Source organism: Eucalyptus grandis, chromosome 4 (assembly GCF_016545825.1).
Source record: "Eucalyptus grandis isolate ANBG69807.140 chromosome 4, ASM1654582v1, whole genome shotgun sequence".
Lineage (NCBI taxonomy): Eukaryota > Viridiplantae > Streptophyta > Magnoliopsida > Myrtales > Myrtaceae > Eucalyptus > Eucalyptus grandis.
The window spans coordinates 29,783,737-29,798,735 of NC_052615.1; the positions used below are offsets into that span (position 1 = coordinate 29,783,737).

The 14,999-nt window shown below is 40.4% G+C and overlaps 3 protein-coding genes across 4 annotated transcripts; 2 read left to right on the top strand and 1 right to left on the bottom strand.

Moving 5' to 3' along the window:
- The first annotated feature begins 2,524 nt into the window (after positions 1-2,524).
- On the top strand, positions 2,525-3,529 carry LOC104441726 (E3 ubiquitin-protein ligase RHA1B). Its single transcript, XM_010054924.3, has one exon. The coding sequence runs from the start codon at positions 2,734-2,736 to the stop codon at positions 3,238-3,240; it is 507 nt and encodes a 168-aa protein (XP_010053226.1). The 5' UTR covers positions 2,525-2,733; the 3' UTR covers positions 3,241-3,529.
- A 3,915-nt stretch (positions 3,530-7,444) lies between these two features.
- On the bottom strand, positions 7,445-11,489 carry LOC104441727 (leucine-rich repeat extensin-like protein 6). The gene is made up of 8 exons (XM_010054926.3): positions 11,169-11,489; positions 11,012-11,033; positions 9,783-9,839; positions 9,614-9,695; positions 8,459-8,554; positions 8,231-8,355; positions 8,116-8,134; positions 7,445-8,018 (listed from the first exon to the last, which is right to left on the bottom strand). Exons 1-8 carry the CDS (start codon positions 11,266-11,268, stop codon positions 7,755-7,757), a joined length of 765 nt encoding a protein of 254 aa, XP_010053228.1. The 5' UTR covers positions 11,269-11,489; the 3' UTR covers positions 7,445-7,754.
- A 209-nt stretch (positions 11,490-11,698) lies between these two features.
- On the top strand, positions 11,699-13,759 carry LOC104441728 (zinc finger protein CONSTANS-LIKE 4-like). 2 transcript variants are annotated; one of them, XM_010054927.3, is made up of 4 exons: positions 11,699-12,432; positions 12,567-12,746; positions 12,961-13,089; positions 13,256-13,759. In XM_010054927.3, exons 1-4 carry the CDS (start codon positions 11,854-11,856, stop codon positions 13,361-13,363), a joined length of 996 nt encoding a protein of 331 aa, XP_010053229.2. In that variant the 5' UTR covers positions 11,699-11,853; the 3' UTR covers positions 13,364-13,759. The 2 variants fall into 2 exon arrangements, with proteins under 2 accessions (XP_010053229.2, XP_010053230.2); XM_010054928.3 differs by having other exon boundaries at positions 12,570-12,746.
- Positions 13,760-14,999: the final 1,240 nt, after the last annotated feature.

Sequence of the window (14,999 nt, forward strand, 5' to 3'; positions counted from 1 at the left end):
TTCTACCTCTTTCTAGCTATTTCCTTCCCAATATTATTAGCCAAAATGCATGGGCAAAACACACATATATTTAATGTTTTTCTTTGTCATTATTTCCTCTCACCTTTTGCCGCTCGAATCCATCCCAGCATACCATAAACTAAGCCTAACACCACATTCCAATTAAGACGAGATCAATTAGCAACCGAAAGAGCAGCGTCATTATAATATAACATCAACATTAACTCATATACTTGTCCAAAGTCACATGTTTAAGGGAGAAAAAAAAGGGTGGGTCGGCTAGGTGTGTACAATATTCCTCATGACAAATTTTAATGATGATCAAGGAGCTTTTTAGTTCTTTTATTCCTTGGTACTGCTCTGAAGCTTCGAATAGCCAACAAAACTATCGAATAAGAAATTCTTAGCCAATATTCAAATCTTGCCATCATTTGCATTCTTCTTCATTTTATTAGTTTGTGATACGTTTGTGCACTAAAAAAATACGAAGGACCAAGAAGGCTGATGAAAAAGATGGTTTTACATAAAATATAGTCGAGACACGCGCCTATTTCAGTTGAAGGGTTTATAATATAAGCTTTATCTTTATCAAAAGAAAACCTAGAAAACCATGATGTGCTTTCGAGTATGTCGGATAAGTTAAATGCATTTTTGAGAAATTAATATTTTTAGATATATTCAATTATATAATGGGAATATTGTCCAAAATATCCTATATTTATTGTACTTTTGCTAATTTAATCCTATATATTTCAATTTTATCAATTAAATCCTAAACTATTTCATGTTTTACCAAATGAATCTATCTGGCTAATTTTGACCAGATTACTAACGTAAATACTAGTCATCCTATTAGCACAACTAACATTAATGTAAATAATTTTTAATAATATTTTAATATATTTTCAATTTTTTAAATTTTTAGATTTTTCTTTTCTTCTCTTTTCTTTCTTTTTTTTTTTTTATTTTCTCTTTTTCCCTTCGCTGACAACTGTTGAACCTTTTCAATGGCTAGCGGAGGCAACCGGTCTCGTGTGAGGGACACCCCCTCGCTAGCCTGGCAAGGCCGCCCTCTCTTGGGTGAGGCAAAAAGGAGAAAGGGGAAAAAAAAGAAGGAAAAAGAAGAAAAGAAAAATAGGAAAAGTAATTAAGTTTCAAAAATGTTAAAAATATTACTAAAATTATCCATATCACTTGGGCCGTGCCACATAGGACAGCCAACGTCTACATTAGTGAATTCCATCAAAAAATTGTTCGAATAAACTCAATTAGCAAAATATGAAAAGATTTAGGACTCAATTGGTAAAATTAAAATATTTATGACTTAATTAGTAAAAGTGTATTAGATATAGGACTTTTTGAACAATTTTCCATTATATAATGCATGAAAAGTCCTTAGCAAGAAAAAAGGAAGGTTTTCAATAAGAGTGTTGTCACATTCTATTGCTACAACGACATCCACTTAATGATTGCCATCAATGCCAACTAAATGGCATATAAAGGGCTTCAGGAAGCAGTTCGAATGTATATGTCAGATTAGTCAAGATGAAAATTTTAGATTCAATCATATGCCGTATGTTTAACTAAAATGGCATATAAAGAATTACGTTTGAAACGACTCATTTATGATTTCACAAATTTAAATGAATTTCATATAAGTTATACTAAAGCACTTGTTCTCTACTTTAATTTTTTAATTCTTGAATTTTACTAAATGTATAATGATGCTCTTCAATTATTAGGCATAGATGACGTTGAACATCTTATACTAGTTCAAGGACCCAAAAGAGTCAATTGAAAAATTCAAAGATGACACCGCACATCGAGAAAAGTTCAAAGATTGCACGACCAATGAGGACTCGAAAAGTTATATTTCCAAAACACCGAACGCCCACATGAAGCACAAAAGAAGTCATTATTCTAAAAATTGAATTTTTCCAAATTTCAAACCTAACTACATCCTAAAGTAAATGACCAAGAACCCCACCATGTCCTCTTGATATGGATTCCCTAGAGGGACGTGTGAGGAGTCGCTGGTCAAGTGTCATCTAGAACTCTCTGAAACTTCAACACCATCATTTTCCCCCGTTTCACATCAACCCCCTCAGGAGGAATGATATAATAGAAAGGCCATCAAGAAGAGGAGGATAAGTATGATGGACTCCTCGTTCTCAAAGCCAAAGAAAAATTCACCAACTGGAACCCAACACCAATCCCTCCCTGTGCATACAAATAAAATCTAATTTATAGCAGAAATTATAATTTAAAAAAAAAAAAAAAAAAAGAAAGAGAGAGGACTTTTCACCCATCTGTAAAAAGAAATTTAAAAAAAATAATGAATTTTATTACATAAAACCTGGATACTAGAAAACGACATGTACGTGTACAAGACACACCTCAAACAGGCCACACCTTCACCTCATGCTCCTCCTCATTATTCCCACTGCAAGAAAAAAAAAATTAAAAGAAGAATGATTAATCTATTAAGAAAAGAATCCCATAAAGCAAGACTAGATCCATCTTCCTCCATCTCTCTCTCCTATATATCTCTCTCTTCTTCCACTCTCTCTCCCTCTCTCTCTCTCTCTCTCTCACCTCCATCAAGAACGCAACCAGAAAAACCAGAAACCCAAACTACCCAGCAAGAACTCACTCATTCACTCGATCCACCAATCCCACCATCTCAGATTCCTCTCCCTCCCCCATTTTCGGCTCCAATTTCGGATCTTTTTCATGGGTTTCCCAGTGTGCTACAGCGAGCTCCTCCTCCCGAAGCTCCTCCTCGACACCCTCTCCATCTTCACCGTCCTCCGCCGCCTCATCTCCGCCCTCCTCGGCCTCGCCGGCCTCTCCGGCTTCCTCGACCCGGACCCCCACCACCTCGACCCGGTGTCCCGCCCCCCGCCGGAGCCGGCGCCGTCCGTGTCGGCGGCCCTGATGCGGGAGATCCTGCCGGTGGTCCGGTTCGCCGACCTGGCGGACCCCCCGGAGAGCTGCGCCGTCTGCCTGTACGACTTCGACGGGGAGGACGAGACCCGGCGGCTGGCGAACTGCAGCCACGTCTTCCACCGGGGCTGCCTGGACCGCTGGATGGGATACGACCAGATGACGTGCCCGCTCTGCCGGACGACGCTGGTGCCCGACGACGTGGTCGGCGCCATCAACGAGCGGCTCTGGGCGGCGTCGTTCGTGCCGGAGTTCCACGGATTCGAAGAGTACGCTCACGTCACTGGCTTATAGCAATAGAAAAAGGAAGGCCAAGTTTTGATTTTTATTTTCAGGAAGTCTCTGGTGCTTCTTTTTTTTTTTTTTTTTTTTTTTTTTTGGGGGGTGGATGGGTTGGTTTGATCTTTGTAGATAGAGGGAAAATCGATCGACCCCAAAAGGGTAAAAAAAAAAAAGAAATGAAATGAAATTGGTACGATTTTTGTATATTTTCAGTTGCGGAAATTGATCAAACTTGGCACCGCATTTTGAGCCATGATATCAAATGGCGTTGCAATAAATTCCCATGCTAATACTTGATTAAGAAAAGAATCCAACACCACCGATTTTTTGGGTTATTAATTTCTTTTATTTATAAAATTGAAAGTTTGGTTTCTCTGAGCTCTGCATGGAGCAGTAGGTTCAGTGCTTTTGATCTTGATTTATTGATAGTAATATTTAAATCTTGCTGAAAAAGAAAAAGAATAATGCTTGCGGTTTGGCTCGTTAGTTCTGGGGGGGCATCTGCATTGTCGATTCAGCTCTATGGTTTTCGCCAATAATTTCTTACCGAGAAAACCGGGAAAGTGTCAATTTAGTTTTTCTTTTCTTTTGTTTTCTTTGATGAATACACTGTACACAAATTATTGGTCATTAATGCTTTTATTTACTCTTTTCATTTTCAGATTTTTATCATTTTTTTTTCTCATTTTATTTTGAAAAGAGCATTGAAAGCTTTGCGCGTTTCGTGGCAATTCTCGCGATCTCATCTGGTCCCGAATTGCATCTTTTTTCCTTTTTCCTCTTTTTGCTTTTTCCACTTCTGGGGATGATTGGGTCCGAGCAAGCAGCAAGAATCTCGATCTTGGTAGCCTACAAAAATAATGGAATGTCTAGGTATTATCCAGTAATTATTTTTGTGATGAAAAAGTCAGAGGATTTCTTATCTAATGATGTCCAGAAAAGGGGGAAAAAAGATATAGCCAAGATCTTAAGTGAAACTCGAGCTGTGATGAATAATGAAAGTTAGTGTAGGACATTATCATTAACCCCCTAAATATCCTTTTTATTCTTTCATTGTGGAACAATCAATTATCAAGATTCCCAAACTACTGTGCACACCCTTCAAGCAAAACCACTAATAAGTGCAATTAGATGATTTTACGAGAAGATAATCCGTTTGATCAAAAAAGCGCCCGATATAAAAGGACATTGTTGAATATTAAGAAATTAAGAAAAAAATATCACTTCTCCTAATTTAAAGAAGCAAAACTAAATAGAAGGGGCCAAGAATTCATGATCCGCCGTCCTGCGGATCCTAATCATTGGAACGGCTGACAAGAATTTATTTACATTATTGCTGAATTATGTGAATTATATGAAGCAATAAATTAATCTGTTTTCTTTTTTTTCCCCTTAAATTTTCCCCTCTTTTATGGGTACTTTATGGTTGAGGAGAGGAATAATTTTTGGCTAAAGCATAGGCTGGATAAGGATTAAGGAAGCTTCGGGGCGTACTATGAAGACATGGAAAGAGCATGGACAAATTACAATTTTGATTTTGATTAGGTACCATTCCAAGTGGCATGTCTATCCGATTATTGCGTGCGGGTGTCTCTAATTTTCGCCGAAGCTAGAGCCCACACGGTTTGCTCTTTTGCTCATTCACGTCAATGTTTTCACTCATCATTTACACCTAACCCTTCTAGATAGTTTCAAGCTTGTTTTTCATGTTTCTCTTATATTTCCATTTTTTTTTTTGAATTTAATTGAAAAAATTAGCTGCTATTTTAATCCCAGTGCTAAGTCCCACAATCTCAAAGGGCAAGAGAGAAAAAAAAAAAAAAAAAAAGAGGCTATATTCTCTGTTTTGATTTTTTATTTTTTCGGAATGGACAAAAAGGAAGGGCTTTTTTTTAATCCCTAATAAGTCTTTTTTTTTTTTTGTGAGATTGGGACCACTATGGCTTTGAAGATTACATAAAACATGCCCTTTTCTCTTCTTCTTTTTTGGTGATTTTTTAGCTCTTTTTATTCTGGATGAGTGTTAACTTTTCAACTCAAATTGTTTTCCACGTCTTGCAGTAGAAATATTTTAATAGTGTAGGGAAGAAACTCGATCGTACCGTCGGATTTTCACGCTTTCAATGTGAAAATACAATTTCAAGTCAATCAAATCAAATTTTTACTTTTTAGAAGTTCTTTTACGCTGGTTTCCGCTAGCGAGAAGTCGAAATACAGGTCAAAAGCCAAAGGAGTAGGTGGATCGTGGACGTAGGAAAGGAGCACCTCGCATGGTCCCTTGTCTTATTGATCCAGTGGTCAAAATGCACCAGTCGCAATCGCTTCTTCTCAATCCAATGTGACCAAACATTAGATTACCCAACAAATCTATAGGATTGCAGGCATTATATGGCAATGTCACTTGGACATTTTCCCTTTTGTAAAACCAAAGAGCACCGCGTATAAAATAAACTATGAACATAGAAAGGGACGGCCTAATATTTTGAGCTACAATATGTTTTTGCACGGTTGCTTAGCCACGACATCGCGACACCGACCGGTTAAGGAACCCTTTTGTCGTAAAATATACAAAACTTTTTTTTCATGTCATTAAAATAGTTTCCCAGTCAATGAGTGGGTTCACATCGACAAGGACATGTAATCAAAAGGGATTAGAGCTTAATTAACATTCAAAACCTGGTTGCTTTTATCTCTAATTTGTAGCACATACACTCATGTTTGTCATCTTTTTTTTTTGGTTTCGCAGCATATAAACTCAAAGGGGTTTTTGGAAATATAATTTGAAAGTCCCCATTTTGCCAATTTATGAGCAAATAATAAATTATTATACTATTCTTCAAATTACTATCATCATCATCATCACCATCATCTATTTATACTTTTTACAATTTTGAAAGCTCAAGAAACGGCACTAGAGCACAAAAAAGTTGAGAAGCGTGTCTAGAATTGAGTACAAGCCTCAACCACCGGAACAAATCGCAATGAATTGGTCACTTTAATTGTCAAACAAGCAACGCGACAATGACCACTTCCACGAGCGTTTCCTTCAAGCCTGCTTGAATTATTTACAACTGCTTCCTTTATAAAAAAAGAAAAAGAAAAAAAGAAATGGAAATAAAGAAAAATTCAACCTTTGCCTAATTGTTTAGGATGTCTAGTTGACAATCTATAAAAAAGAAAAGAAAAGAAAAGAAAATGTTACGCAGACGGCAAATATGAGCAGCAATAGACAACTTCGTACTATGTTTAATATGACGAAATCAATTTGCTAGCTGTGGACGCCAACACGGCTTAGACCAGATTTTTGGTTAGATACATTAGGCCTTGAGGTTTTCGAGTTTTCTGCGACCAATTTATTATTATATATATTTTTTTTTTGCAATTTTTTTTGTTATTTTAATTTCTATTGTCGATTTTCAGCCGGTTCTTCGTGGGGGCTAATCTAAGATCAAATCCGAACCCAATCAATGTCGGATTCAATCGCTAAACTAGGCGTTCCGGTCTGATAACCTCAGCACTTGTGCAATCAAGAACCAAGGAGAAAAGACCACTGACCAGGCGACCGATGTGAAGAGCATAAACGGCAGCACCGAGAACACTGAAGATGGGAAGACCCCAAAGGATCCGAGAATCTGTGTGGCACTTCCTTGCAACGATTCATCTGGCACTTTACATCACAAAGCACAACACTGCAATCCTTAGCTTTCGCGGTTGCAATTAGTCTAGCAATTCAGTCCTCGGGTTCGAAGCGGAAGTCTTAAGAACTTCAGGAGCTGAGTAACATCAAAAATTACTACGTGACCGAATCGCGCTATCAAGAGCCGACACATTCGTTTATCAAGATGGGGGACCGACGTCCTCCCTACTCATTCATGAATCATGACTGTAGCATGTCACTAGCATGGTTGGTGCCGACCAATTGGATTAGAAGTTGGTTCCTCAGTGCATTATTGTTGCTTACACGTCCAGGAATATGGGTAATGTAATCTAACATCATTTTCACTTGAATTGCTTTCCGACTAAGATCGACTCTTCGAAGAGGTGTCAAAACTACCAGCACCAGCAAAGCTAAGCAAATAGATCAGCAGAGGCACACATCATGCGAGAAAGAAACGAATAGGATAGTAGAGCCACACTTAATGAAGCACCACATGAATCATGGAATTTAACAGAACAGAGGATGGCGGAAAGATCGGCAGCAAGATCAGACAAGAAATTTGCGAGTGACCAAATAACAAATCATATGCATAAATATAGTAGAAGGGTCCTTTTAATGCCCATGTTCTGGTTCATAGATAGACAAGAAGAAAAGGCATTCAGATTATACAAGTCTGAACAAGATGAAATAGCAAAACCCACGCAATCCTGTGCATATACTGCTTCACTCAGAGGCCACAAGAAAGCAACGCTGAAAAAATATATCCGCACCAAGTCTACACTTATCTACTCAACTGTAGTGCACGCATCTCAAGCGATATGAGAACATCGGTGAAACTGTATATCAATGGGTGAGGCAGAGAAATGGATCACTTAGGATAGCCAGTAGGCGGATACCCAGACGGAGGATAAGCGGGGGGAGGATAAGCTGCAGGAGGATAATTAGGAGCAGGATAGCCCTGATGTGGAGGCGGATAGCCGTAAGCCTGCGGTGGTGGCGGAGCTGGATAAGCATAACCAGCTGAGGGAGGAATAGGCTGATCGATACGGGACATCTGCTGAACAGGAGGCATGGCCATGGGTCGGTCCCCAAACATGCCATCTCGTTTGTCCATCTCAACCTTGTGTTGTGTCTGAATATGAATGAACCGATTAGCAACAAGAGAGAGCACCATTGATAGAGGAAGCAAGAACATCAAAGTGATATTTTCTTGTCTTTCATTTACATACCTGCATGCAAGCACAAACCCTACCAAAGGGCCAAAAAACAATCGCAAGTCAGATGCTTTGAAGTTTTGATCTGATTAGAAAAAAGTCCAAGAGGAAAAGGGAGAAAGAAACACACGAGCAATAAACCAAATCAGACAAGAAGTTAAGCAATTGAGAAGCCTCTGAAATTTCTTCACTCCCAACTATCATAGCAACTATTGAGAATATGCAGGCAAGTTGTTGGAGGCAGAGCATAAAGCCCTGAAATCAAAGTTAGATATGCAAGATCAGCATAATGACATGATTTGTATACCATGTATAGAGGGAGGGATGCATAGAGGGAGCGAGAGAGAGGAGGATGTACAATGATACAGTTATCACATTGTGTAGTCTGTATGTTAAACTCATCTTGCAACAAAAAGCGAGTGGAGGCCACTGAATTTGTGAAGCAGAGCAAAACCTGGATTCAGTAACACAGAATGGTAAGATGATTAAGATCCCATGCTTATCATATTTATGTATGCTTGACTACTAGCTAATTTTAATGAAAAGTTCTGACTACAACCCATAATCTGAAGTTTTCTAGTGTTTATCAGTAAGATAGCAAAGAAAGCACTTCGCCAGGTGCAGACATCTAGCAATAGAAGTGCCAAAACAACAGAGCACTTCTATTTAACCAATATCCAACCATATATAACATCCCTCCTGCGGATATTTAAGATTTAAGAGAACAAATGTTCCTTTTCCAATTCTCATGTCAAACACAAGATGTAACTGCATCAGCTTTTGCACACTGTGAATAGCATTTTAGCCGTAGCACCAACAAAAGGCAAGAGTGAGGGGCTGCGATATCTGCAGATGCTTTCAACAAATGGATACGAAATCATTTGCAGAAGGTAAGTCTATTCATTGCCTAAGTTCACACCATAAAGTTCTCATTTTGAATGAGCGGGCAAGCAGCAGGAGGGATGGCACTGATAGGTATGAAATACTCCCCTCTCAATGAAATTAACCTTAGACAATAAAGTAGCCATATCCAGATGTAAAAGTCGAGTAATGGCATTATCTAGACAAAACATCTACAAGTTCCAGAAAATTCAGACACTAATAAACATAACAACTGTTCAATTCATGTCTTTCTCTTCTTGTCCTAGCTTAGCAAAAGAAAGAAAAACTGGAGCTGACCATCTGCTCTTGCCGGTTCCACATAGGTTATGTAGGTCCAGTGGCCAAGCAGGGCCTGATTAACAACCCCCAGAGAAGTAGCAATTGAACACTATCCAAGATTTTAAACCTTTACAAAGCAAGATTGATAATTGACAATAAGAAGACCCTCAGAACAATAAGTTTACACAAGCAAGAAAATGAAGCTTACAAGACCAAATGTAGAGCCTTTATCAGTTTAGTTGGATCTCATACAGGTTATTGTTAGCATACATAGAGGGAAAAAAATGTATCTGGAGAAAACAAAACGACTGAACTGGAAGAATCAATCTAAAATATTAGATAAGCTCCATACCTCAGTGCAAAGACAGAATTCAGGGCATCGACTCTCTCCACACCTACCACTACATGGCGTGTAACCTGCACAACAGACATACCTAAAGCAAACAAGAGAAATTTATCACCCCTGAGAAAGGCCACTTTTCTTTTTTATTTGAGACAGATTTTGAGAACCAGAGCATTACCTTGACATGTCATTATAAAGGGCTCTTTTACGGAGCAAGTATGAAGCACATGGTCCACTACAATGAAACCAATTTGTTAGAAGACCAAAAGATGGTACTCCAAAAATGAAGCACTATAGCTACAGAGATTCAATTGATGATACAGATATATCAAAACATATATACAGTGAAAAGACAAAAGTTGGTGGAAGGAATAGAACACAACAACTACAAGTTTCACTTAGGAAGCCAAAACCAAGCAAGACAAACGTTAGCTTTAAAGTGATATCCTCACTTGAAGAAGTTGACCATCAATCCACTCAAAAGAACAAATAAGAAGTGCAAATCTACTGATGATATGATCATACTACAGGTTCTGGTGCTAAACCGAATTCAAGTCGACCGAAAGGAAAAGGAGCCAAGGAGCCACTTAATTGGACAGTGAAGCGAAAAACCCAAGGGAACACCAAATACATAGCGCGAGAAGAAATTTAGCCTCTGAGGTAATACAGCAAGCATAAGATACATCAATTACTTCATACAACGAGTTACGAAATTCGACAAAGCTTCTTTAAGCAATCGACTGAGACTCCAATTTCATAACATCTCCTCAGTTATATATATATGACCAGACACATGATGAAGCAGTTTTGCCACCTAGAACTACGTGTTATTATCAGATCAGTGTAACCGCTCATTGTGAGAGAAGACTTAATCTCATGCATCAACTTTAAGGTCTAAACTGAATAAGATCCACATTAGTCTCGGTTGATCAAATCATGCGTGAAACAGGAGCAGACCAGCATCATAGAGAGAAAGGGCACAAAGAAAGAGCGACAAACAAAATCGAAGCCATGACAGGATCACGACTCATTTCTATGTTCTAAGGTGCATGAGCATCCCCTGGAAAGGGGAGAGAAACATTAGAGTCAGCGCATGACAAGTCCACGCATCTATAGCCATGTCCACAAAAATGAATATTAACAACGCAATAGAAACAAATTGCTGAGTATCCAAATGCTTAATCCTCCAAATATTAAATCCACGCCTTAGTCCAGCTCAAAATTTCAGATAAATTGACAATCACCCCAATTTCAACACAAAAACACAGGCAGATAAAGAACGATAACCCCTAAAATTCAGATGATGAAAAAGCTGATCACAAAGTTGAAATTATTCAGACCCAGATCTGCAGCCCACAGGCACAGATGAACCTCACAGAGAGAAAATCACAGATCCAGGCTACTCACCACCACAAGGCAAAGCAGCAATCTGTATTCACAAAACAAACAGAGACCCAAAAACCAAAATCGTCAGGGTAAGCAAAAAAACACAAACTTTGGTAAAAAAAAAAAAAAAAAAAGATCAGATCAATGACAGAAACGGCGAAGAGTCCGTAAAGCTCACATCCAGTATCAGCTTGAATGGTGTGCATCAGATCAGTGTGCCACAGGTTCCGGTAATTCTGCCGGACCTGCAGCTTATCCATGTACTCTTGAGACGGCATGACTGCTCCCGGCAGAAGATCGAACGCCAAGCAAGAATCTTCCTTCTATGCAAGAGGCTCGAGGAGATACCGCAAATCGATCTCAAGAGAGACGGCGAATTCGAAGATGGGTATACGGAAAAAAGTCCGCGAGTCGTCGTCCCTCGTTCACGTTCGGTTCAAAACAACTGGCTTTATCTCTCCCCGCGATGACCAACGGAGTATTTACGCGTGTCTCCGGAGTAGACCCACTATGGAATTTTTACAAAAGCCCGAGTCTTTACGCGGGGTTGGGGGGGGGGGCACCTCGAAGTCAGAAGGGTGTCTTCGTAATTGACTTTTCAGAGTGGGGTGAGAATTAGAATATAAAAAGTTATCAGGGACTCGTCCGCAAATGCCGTCTATAAATTGCGAGACGCGGGTGCGCTTGTCTCTAGTTGTGTCGCTGTTTTTGAAGTTGTTTAGACAGGTCCAGCGAGAGAAAGAAAAAAAGGGGAGGCGGAAAGGAAGACAAAAAGATCGTCTTTTTCCTTGCTGTTGCCTCGCTGAATTCCGAGCTCCTTCCGTTAGCACCCAAAAAGTTCCCTTTTCTTGAGCTTCATTTCAATGTCGTCGTCGTCACCATACGATCTGTACGCCTGCGATGCGGAGCTGCAGTTCCTGTCCGACCCCTTCTTCCCTTTCCCGGACACCGAGTCCATCGACATCCTCCAACCCATCTCCGACCCCCAGAACCCGCTCCTCGAATCGTCGCCACCCGATGACCATTCTCTTCACCACCAGCTCTCCGGCTCTCTGCTCTCGTCTTCCCCTCCGTGTCAACAGCTCGGGAGCTTGAGCCTTTGCCGGGCGAACCAGCTGCAGGCGGTGCCGAACGGTTCCAACGTGTCGAATGGGGTCCCGATCCTCGGTGGCTATGAGGTCAAGAGCGAGGAAACCCAACTGTGCTATGAGACTTACCCATATCTCGCTCGTAGTTATAGTGGGCCCGAGAATGTGGCCAAGTACTTGCAGAGGAACTATAGCGGCAATTCTGGGGATGGGAGGTCTGTCCTGCTCCATCAGGCCGTGATCGATGCTGTCGTGGAGGCTCCTGATTTCCAGTACCAACAGGGCTTGAGCTCCCCTGAGCATTGCCTGTTGGGCGGTCAAATCAGGAGGGCGTGTAGCACGGGAGACCTGCAGGTATAATTCCTAGACTATGTCTGAGAAAATTTACGCTATTTTGCCATTTCCGGGTTCAGCCCGCCCAAGATCGATTCCTTTCTTTTTATAAATCACGATCTTGAAGAGGAATCTACGATTTGTTGGTCACGCAGCAGAGCAGCGTGACGCTGCAATCGGAACCGCGATCCTTCTCGACCCCTCTGGCCGCAGAGAGCTCCCTCACCGAGGAAGCAAATGCCAAGGTGGGACGTTACAGTGCTGAAGAAAGGAAGGAGAGGATCCTCAAGTACAGAGCCAAACGCACTCAGAGAAACTTCAACAAGACGATCAAGGTAAAGCATCGATCCTCATAATAAAGAAAACGAGAAACGACCCATTTTTTTTAATATCATCTTCCTTCACATGGTTACTGATTTTTCTTTATCACGAGACTTGCGATGTGTCACGACTGTATTTGTCAACTACAAAAGAAAAAGATATGTCCCAACTGAACTCTGAATGCGGCTGCTTGTTTCTTTCTGTCTGGTGAAATTGATGATGCGGCAGTACGCATGCCGCAAGACGCTAGCCGACAACAGGCCGCGCATCCGTGGCAGATTCGCACGTAACGACGAAACCGCCGATGTTCCCAAGGTTTCGTCCGCCGGCAGAGACGATGACGAGGATGAGTTCTGGGTAAATTTCTCTTCTCCCGACCTGTCTGTCGTTTAACCGTCCGTGAAGCGTATTCATCCGGCCGTGCACGCGTGTCTTCGCTCGGCGATTCCCAAACGTACGCTCGCGACGATTTGCTTTCGAGCTCTCATTTGATCAAAGATTTTCGTGGTTTCGACGATGGTAGATGACTATGCATGAGGAGGAGCAATACGGAGGAACAGGAGGAGGAGGAGGAGGAGGTCCGTTTTTCACTACTTACAGTCAACCGCAATTCCACTACTACGGGTACTGACCGATGGATCGAAGGGGTCCACGACGGAACGACGGTTGGATCGCGTGGACTTTACGTATATAAATTCAAGCAGGACTCCAAGTATACACGACAACAAGGACTACGTAAAATCGCAAAGAAGCAAGGAATCGATGCTTCGGTGCAGAATCGGAATCGTGAGAAAAGCCCTCTCGATCAAGAAGCGATCTGCGGGTGCTCTTTAAGAATAAAGAGACAGCAAGTGTCTTTGGTTGATGACAAATGATTTGCAGTTGGTAGGTATTGACAAAGAGTAGCGGTCGTTATATTCCAAGAATTCTCTTCTTGCCCCTTTGATTTTTTCTTATTTTTGGGTCAGATTTTTGGGGTATTTTCATCCTTTGTATCATCTATAGTGGTATGAATAATAAATGACTTCGTCAATTAGCATCTGATCTCTTTTCTGGAGTATGCCGATCTTTGACCCTGATAAAGAAAAAAGAACTTCAAGTGGTGGCCTTTTGCTAGATGTTTGGGACTACTTGTTTCCATTTGTTATTGGCTTTTTTTCCCGGGAATCCATTACTGTAGAGTTGAGAATGGTGGACAACATCGCTTTGCTGATCACAAAAGATGAATCCACTAAACCGGGCATGCCCCGTAGCTCCATCTTGTTCTAAAAAATTAGGATACCAAAAGTAAGAATATCGTCTCTCTCGACAGTTTATGTTAGTTTACATTAAGGTATGACAACGTAAGGAGCATCACGGGATGGCTCATCCTGTCAATGAGGAAGCACACGCAGTTAATAGAGTCGGCAAAATGCAAATCCCACCAATGTTTCCAAATCGTTCGAGGTCGGGGCCACCTCCCCATATCAAAGACCTAGACTTGACATTCCATGAGCTTTTCTAGCTATTAATTTCCAGCGCCTATTTATTGAAAAGCAAAAGAGAGTATTATGAGAATAGATCCACGAAATAATCTTTCTCAGCGATGTTACACGGAAAATCCATGCCTCTTCCTTGTCGTGAAAGCTAGTTATTCGTTTCATCAAGTAATGCGCACCTGAGCAAGTCCCTAGTTAGAGACCCTCTTTCCTATAAGTTTGACAGGGTATAAAATATTCAGAGAATCAATGAATATAGGGGTGGACATCAAAAAGATAAGTTTTGAGATAATATATGTACAATAAATGATAATGTCTGTCCACCGCATCATATATAAGTCAGGTTTTACCACAATCTTATCCTAATTGCAATATGTTAGCTTCACATACGAAGAGTCTATGATACCATTTTTAAATACTCAAACCCAATTGGATGTTGATAAATTCTTCAAGGATATAATTGAGGTCTGCTTATGAATTTCTCTCTCTCTCTCTCTCTCTCTCTCTCTCTCTCTCTCTAAGCGGGCTTAAATTCTTCTTTGAGGTCACGATGAACAGAAAAGACAAGGTTGTTATTAGTTTGATGAACGCATGGCACGACTTATCAATCTTATATAGCCATATTCCAAAGTATGTATATGTTGTCACATCGCGCTTATTTAAATCATGGTGCATTTTACATGCTATGATGACTCGTATATCTAGGGATGCCATTATCACTTTAGAGCAACACCAAAGAAAATTTGACTCAATATACCTAAGCTAGAATTCCAAGTTGGTTGATGCATA